Genomic DNA, 7,760 nt, shown 5'->3' on the forward strand with positions numbered 1-7,760 from the left:
TAGATCCTTAGGGCCTTTAAGTCTGCACCAGTATTCTGCTGACATGAGCACCTAGTCCAATTGCATTCATGTTCAGCTTTGTCCTGAGGCTGCTGTTGAGACTTCATGATGGGCTCCTATGAAGTGCCTTGGGACGTTTTACTACGTTGAAGGCGCATATAAATGCAAGTTGCTGTTGACAGACTAATACAACTTATCTCTCTTCAAGTCTGGACTGCCTTCTATTCATCCGACTGGAATTTGCTGAAAACATGCGCCTCAGTAACAGTGTATGTATGGCGTACTCCATTATTACGGTGCATAAAATCTGGGAAATTTGTGGCACGAGCGATTTAGGCCGCCCCATCGTTTGCCGGGACTTGTGCATTGCTCCACACGGACCCTCGGCTAAAAAAGTGGAACCGCTAATTACCATAGCTCCGCCGCCCCCATTAAAATCAACGGCAAGATCGAGTTTGCTGCATTAACGTGACTGTGGTCGCCACAGAGAACTTAGACCGTTACAGAACAGCACTGAGGGCTCCCAATCAGTAACGTATTCAATCGCTCAGCAGGTTGCTGGAGGCTAACCTTTTTACTGACTTGTTCCAGGAACTTGATTGCAATCTTAAACCTCAATTAAGTAATAAAATAAGCGTTATTGACAGCCAGGCATGTATTATGATTTATTGACCTCGTGCGCTAAGCATGGATTATAACCGGTAATTAAATATGGCTAGGGATCGCAGGCAGTTCAAGAGACAGCCCTGGGCATATGGATCCCTTCTTAACAGCGATTTATATATTTATACTGTTTCAGTACAAGCTCATCAATCGAATTAAACCTGACCTGGACATTCTGCCCGTACACACTGCGACCCATCCCCGTGTTATCAGATCAGATCCTAAACACATCCCTGTCCATTAGATGGTGTAACCTCAAGCACCATCCTTCCCAACTGCTGGTCATGCTAACTCCTGGGGGGAGCTAAAAAAGGCGATGAGAAAATAAAACGTGGCTAATTTCAGGAAAAACTCCGAGGCAGTCAAGCAATCTCCCGAAGACTATGGTGCATTATCACCACCCCGATATGTCCCAGTGTTCTCAGGAACATAGGACTCTACGGGCGCTAAATTGGGCCGTGTAGCGCCCGTTGTTTCAGCGCTACACAGCCTCTCCAACATCCAAGATGGTGTCTTGGCTGCGCACAGACTTTTCCAGCGTAACGTGCGCCGAACGCCATCTTGGTATAGGAATTAGCGCACGTGCAAATACTGAACACCACGTAAGAAGAAAATGGATACAATCACTTTAAAGTCATAGACATCATTTTGGGACTTAACGCTCAACTCAACGCACAGTCTTATCCCCGACCATCTGAACGTGTCTTCGAGTGCCTAGAGGACCCCCCACCAGCGCTATTTAAAGGGACCATGCAGGATTTACAGGTTAGTGGCTGGATTGTTGCTTCTGGCTGCTGAGACATTTGTCACTGTTTTTGGAGGTCTCCTATACTTGAATACTAGGACGCGGGGACATAGTCTAACATTTAGAGCCAGGACATGCAGGAGTGAAGTTAGGAAATGCTTCTACACGCAAAGGGTGGGAGACGTTTGGAAAGCTCTTCGGCAAATGGCAGTTGATGCTAGCTCAATTGTGAATTCTAAATCTGAGATTGATAGATTTCTGTGAACCAAAGGTATTAAGGGATATGGGGCTAAGGCGGGTTTATGGACTTAGGTCACAGGCCAACCATGATCTCATTGAATGGCAGACTAGGCTTGAGGAGCTAAATGCCGCTGCCACTTGCTGCCTCCTTATATGCGCCACCTTCTCCTGCAAGAAAGTGGGACGTGTGTCTGGGTGATGTGCCTGTCATGGCCTGTGAGTTGTGGGTGGGCGGCTTGCAACAGTGGTAATATGTGAGGGTGAGAAGAAGCATCTGATTGGAAGAGTTGAGTACTGATTGAAAGAGTTTGTTGGTATGTGGGTGATGGGGGGTGTAGTGCGTGGAGCAGTGGATGCGGCCAGTGGTGCAGTTGGTAGGAGATGCCACTTGACAGTTGACCTCACTCACCTTGACCACTGGTGTCAAAGCATTGAACTTCTTCCTGCACTGCATCCATGTTCATGATGCTATGTGCCTGGCATTGACTTTGCCCCCGACTACCTCCCACTGCCTTTTGGTTATATGTCTGGAGGGCCTTTTGCACACCCCCCCTCCCCCCCTCTGCGGATATAGGGTCCAATTCTTGCACCAAGGCCTCTAGTGCATTAGCAGAGAACCTTGGTGCATGCACTCTCGCAGGCCTGGTACCAACTCAGATCGTCAGATTGGTGAGGTCTGGCATGCAGATCGGAGGATGTGGGATTTAGTAGTGCGCAACCTTTATTTAATGTTTTAACATAACTCATCAGTTTGTAAACATTTGGACATCTGTATTATGCATGTGCTATGTCTGATCTCCGTTCAGACTCCGTGCAGACAGCAGACTGTTATTTTCAGCAAATAACAGGTACCAGCTAGTTTTAAGAGTTTTTTAAGAGACAGCCTGCCTTTAAGAGATTGGAGATCCCCTGCTGGTGGAAAAAGCGAATTGCATTGACTCCTCATTCAGCGCTGATTCAGAACGCTGCTTGCAGGTAAGTCCTCAGGCCTGATGGAAGTCTTGTCCTGCCTGCGCAGGGGCCACTTGGCACGGGGTAATAGCGGATCGTGCTACCCCCGCCCAATAATAGGCCCTATCCAAAAAAAATTTCCCTCTACATATCTTGCTTGCCTTTTTCACCACCTTTAAACATTGTTAAAATGTGTTTTCAAGTAAAACCCACAAGTCCTTCTCCTATCATTCGATGTAGGCTGTCCCCATTTATATTGTACTCTCATTCTTTGCTTCCTTTCCTTTCCCCAGACTCAAAATTTTCCATTTCTCTGGATCAGACAGCCTTCCAATTTTTGGCCCCAACTTCAAACCTATCCAGATCCTTTTGCAATTGGTCTGCATGTTCCTGACTATTTACAACCCCTCCCAATTTTGGTATCATGGACAAACGTGAAGACATGTGTTAACATCTCTCCTCAAATTCATTGACATCAAAAACAGCAGAGGCCCCAGAACTGATCGCTGCAGTAGCCTGCTGGTCACCTCATTCCTTGTTGATGCTGTTCCCTTAACAATCATCCTCGGTATCCACTGACTCAACCAGTTAGTTATACACTACAAAAGCTTCTTTCCTATTCTGTTGCTTTCCTTCGGGGCGGGAAATTGTTACGTGATTTAATCCAAGCATATTTTTTGTTGTTCTCTGGAAAGTGCAAGGGCTTTCTATCATGCTCAAGAATGGATCAGTACGTTGGGTAGGTCATTCGGTAGAGCAGTGGACTCAGGGTCGGGGTCAGAAGGGCTAACGTTTGAATAAAGAAAAGAAAGAACTTGCATTTATATAGCGCCTTTCTCGACCTCAGGACACACCGAAGAGCTTAACAGCCAATGAAGTATTTTGAAGTGTTGTCACTGTTGTAATTTTTAAAAATTCATTCTCGTGACGTGGGCGTCAGTGGCAAGGCTGGCATTTATTGCCCATCCCTGAGTGGCTTGCTAGGCCACTTCAAAGGGCAGTCAAGAGTCAACCACTTCAGTGTGGGACCAGAGTCACAGACAGGCCAGACCGGGTAATGATGGCAGGTTTCCTTCCCCTAAAGGTGAACCAGTCGGGTTTTTACGACAATCCGACAGCTTCATGGTCACTTTTACCAGCTGATACCAGCTTTTCATTTCCAGATTTTTAAAACTGAATTCAAATTCTCCAACTGCCATGGTGGGATTTGAACTCAAGGGGGTCAATTTTCAGATGGCTGAGCGGATGCGTTCGTGGCGGAGGGGCTCCTAAAATTGGGGATTCCCGAAGCGGGTCCGGAGCCCGGCTCCAACCCGCCCACTTCCGGGTTCCCCAATGACGCGAATCGGTGCGTGCGCGCGCAGCCCCCACGTGCGGGACTCCCACCGGCAATCAAAGCCGGCGGGATCCCACTTAAGATCATTATCTGGGTACTTGAGATCGTTTACAGACCTCATTAGTTGGAGATTTTAGGAGGATTCGGATTTTGGACCACCCAGAGTGTGTTTCCCATGATGGGGGAAACACTCCCTGTTTAAACAGACGTGTTGCAGCCAGCAGCCAGTGGCAGCTACAAAGGTCCATTGAACAGGTGCGGGGTAAACCCTCATTCATTGCAGCAGGGCACTCTGTCACCTCAGACAAAGTTTTGCCTGTCACACCGTTGTCTCCACACTTCAAATTATTAAATCATACCCTAAACTCTGCTGTCCAAACACATTTACCTACTTTGTGGACCCCCTCACACTCACACCGTCAGGATTGGGGTGGTGGGGGTCCATTGCTGCATTCATCACTCCATTGGAGGATGAGCAACATCACCAGCCTCGCCAGGCATGCCGTCCACCTCTGCCACGTGGAGCTACACAACACAGTGCTGCACAACAGGCACCTGCACAAAGTAGTCGTGCAACTACACATACACCCACTGTAGGGTGACCCAATGGGTGGCATCAAGGGTGTTTATGGAGAACCTCATGAAAGGGCATTATTGCACAAGCCAGTCAAGAATGGCCAAGACATGTCAGTAGTGGTGCCAATATAATATGTAATGTGAGTTGATCAGAAATGAAATAAAAGTAAAAACCATGACAAACCCTCAAAAACCCTTGTGCATCCCCTTCATGCTCACGACACGTTTGCCTTACGCTGCCTACTACACATACGTGACGAATGCCCTGTGGCTGCAGCACAGGTAGTGGCAGGTTGAGTGAGGCTGACCATGAAAGAGATGCATGAGAGGGTGAGTATGAGACAGAGCCATGAGATTGTATGAGGATTGGGTTGAGTGGTAGTGGCGGGATGAGTACTGGTGAAGTGAGTAAGTGCAAGTAAGGTGAGGATGAGCTTTGAGTGGGTGTGAGGAGTGATGTGACAGAGCAGTGTTGGTAGTGCAGAAGGAGATGTGGGGTGGGGGCGGTGATGTGGCAGACGGAGTGTAGGGGAATGAGTAAGTGTACTCACTTCGGATGACCTACTTAGGTCATTGAAGCGCCTCCTGCACTGTATGCAAGTGCGTGATGTGTTGGTGGTGCTGGTGACCCCCTCTGCCACCTCGAGCCAGGCCTTCGTGGTGACAGAGGCAGGCCACTTCCTCCAGGGTTCTCCAGGGAGAAAATCTCTGTCCTCCCCCTCCTCCTCACCCCATCCAGTAGGACCATTAAACCTGGGAGCAGCTTCCCCCCTGGGCTGCTCCATGCTGTAATTTTGCCTATTTTCTGCAGCATTAGTCAGTGGAGGACTGCCCCTTTAAATAGGGCTCCTCCAGCTGACAGCCTATGATGCGGGTGCGCAGTCCGCCCGCTGTGCAGCTTTCCAGCGCGAAACCCGGAAGCCAAGGTAAGTGGCTTCAATTTACTTACGATCGCGTGGGGAACCCACCGATTTTACTGGGAGGGTTACCCACACGCCCAGTCGACCCCCCCGCTGGCAACCCGCCTCCCTCCTAATATCGAGCCCATGTTCTCTGGATTACTAGTCCAGTATCATAACCATAAAACGTAGGAAACCTAGTGGGGTCCAATCAACCAATCACCCACATTGCTTTTACATAGTATTTAGTTGTCTGTCCATGGTAACCAGCTCCCAGTGGTGTCCCACAAGGATCTGTGCTGTACTTGTAGCCACACCTTCTGCTCCACCATCAGAAACCCACCTTTCCGCCATTACACACCTGCCTTCTGGAATTCTGTGCCGAAGTTTATTTGCCTTACTTGCTCTGTCCCTGTCTCCGAATCCCTCCTAACAACCAGCCTCTTCAGCCATGCTTTCAACTGCGCCCCCCTGATTTCCTCCACTTCCTGCTTGGTGTCCCCTTCCCCCGTGCTGTAAAGTGCTCTGAGATATTTGCCTACGTGAACCACAATATATAAATGTAATTACATTTAGTGGATGGTCTGCTGTTGATCAGTTCCTATGAAGGAACAAGTACTACAATTGATGATTTAGATCAAACAGTGCCTTTCCCAATTTGTTAAGTCTTCTGTTCGATCAGCAGTATTAGATTTCTGTATTGTAACTGATCTTGATGTAGAGCAGAGGGCTCATACTTCCAGTCCTATATTTTAAATGGGCTTCACAAGCAATCCGTCCCCTCGTATACAGTACACTGTTTTCCCCTCGGCTAGCATTGTTGTGGGATAGTGGGAGAGAGCAGTAAATCTTTAACATAATCCTTACCCTGTGTGGTGTTTCTCCCCATACCTCTGCTGTCAGCTCCCTCTGTTCCTGTTTTCATACCTGAAGAGTTACTTTTCCCACTGCTGAAATGAGAAGCTTTAAGAAAAAAAAAAGCTCACAAGAAGCTGGTTTACCTTGAATGAAGCCCCTTTTGAGGAAGTCTGGAGAAGGCACAGGTGGAACTGACAGAAACATCGCCTCCTGTCAGCTTAAATACGAGGACAACCTTGCTAGCCAATCACGGTGACAACCCTGTTTCTTATCACCCTGTTGGCTGCCTTAGCCGCTGCTACAGAAATAACTAACTTCTTTCAACATTCAAAGTCTCTCTTAACCCTGTGAACACTGACTTCATAGTGATGTTCGAATCAATTCAGCATCGGTTTGAGGTAAAATTGGTAACACTGTCAAGTTTACTGCATCAAGCAGAGTGGACCAGCTAAAGATGCCACTGTTAACGGGTAGAAACGAGCAGTACGGTGGCAGAAGGTACGGAAGCTACAAGGGCACATCGCCACAGACTGGCGATACTCTCGTTCGATCGGCCGCTCCGTTGAGTTACTGATCTCAGGCACGCTGCAGCCCGCCGCCTCCCCGCAAAGATGGAGTTGAAACTGAAGTGCCGTCATCGGACTAATTTAACTATGTTAAGGCGCTATATAAGTGTTGTTGTTGTCATCGTCGTCGTCTCATGTGTCTCCAAGCAGCCGGCTGAAATACAATGAAAACCCAGGAGAAATTCAGCAGAAAGAAAGAACTTGCATTTGTATAGCGCCTTTCATGACCTCAGGACGTCCCAAATTGCTTTACGGCCAATGCAATATATTTGAAGTGTCGTCACTGTTGTAATGTAGGAAACACAGCAGCCAATTTGCGCACAGCAAGGTCCCACAAACAGCAATGAAATAAATGACCAGATAATCTGTTTTAGTGATTTTGGTTGACAGATAAATATTGGCCAAGACACCGGGGAGGACTCCCCAGCTCTTCTTTGAATAGTGCCTTGGGATCTTTTACATCCACCTGAGAGAACAGACGGGGCCTCGGTTTAACATCTCATCCACAAAAGGGCACCCCTGACAGTGCAGCACTCCCTCAGTGCTGCACTGGGAGTGTCAACCTAGATTATGTGCTCAAGTCTCTGGAGTGGCACTTGAATTAGGACATTCCATGTTCTAACAAATCTCTGTGAAAAAAAATTCTCCCGCCCTCTTTCTTCATTCATGATCAATGTTCGAATGAATTGAGCATCGGTTGAGGTAAAATTGGTAACACTGTCAAGTTTACTGTATCATATTTAAGCAGAGTGCCCTCTAGTTACAGACTCACTGACCAGTAGAAATAGATTTTCCCTATTTACCTTATCAAAATCCCTTATGATTTTGCACACGTCTTTCAGATCTCCTCTTAACCTTGTCTGTTCTAGTGAGACAACCTCGGTTTCCCTGGTCTTTCCTCATAAATAAAGATTCTCACCTTAGTT

At 47.6% G+C, this 7,760-nt stretch overlaps 1 protein-coding gene across 4 annotated transcripts in view; it reads right to left on the reverse strand.

Moving 5' to 3' along the window:
- Positions 1 to 6,499, reverse strand: part of slc4a11 (solute carrier family 4 member 11) — a 150,545-nt gene extending 144,046 nt beyond the window's left edge. For 2 of the 4 annotated variants that reach the window (XM_067980938.1, XM_067980808.1), the window contains exon 1: positions 6,412 to 6,487. In XM_067980938.1, the coding sequence (XP_067837039.1) occupies positions 6,412 to 6,472 (61 nt within the window). In that variant the 5' untranslated portion in view covers positions 6,473 to 6,487. Of the gene's footprint in view, positions 1 to 6,277; positions 6,351 to 6,411 lie in introns of those variants that run through there. The other 2 variants (XM_067980880.1, XM_067980818.1) reach the window with 2 other exon arrangements.
- Between the last annotated feature and the right edge of the window lie 1,261 nt (positions 6,500 to 7,760).

The sequence above is a fragment of the Heptranchias perlo genome, chromosome 1, assembly GCF_035084215.1.
Source record: "Heptranchias perlo isolate sHepPer1 chromosome 1, sHepPer1.hap1, whole genome shotgun sequence".
NCBI lineage: Eukaryota > Metazoa > Chordata > Chondrichthyes > Hexanchiformes > Hexanchidae > Heptranchias > Heptranchias perlo.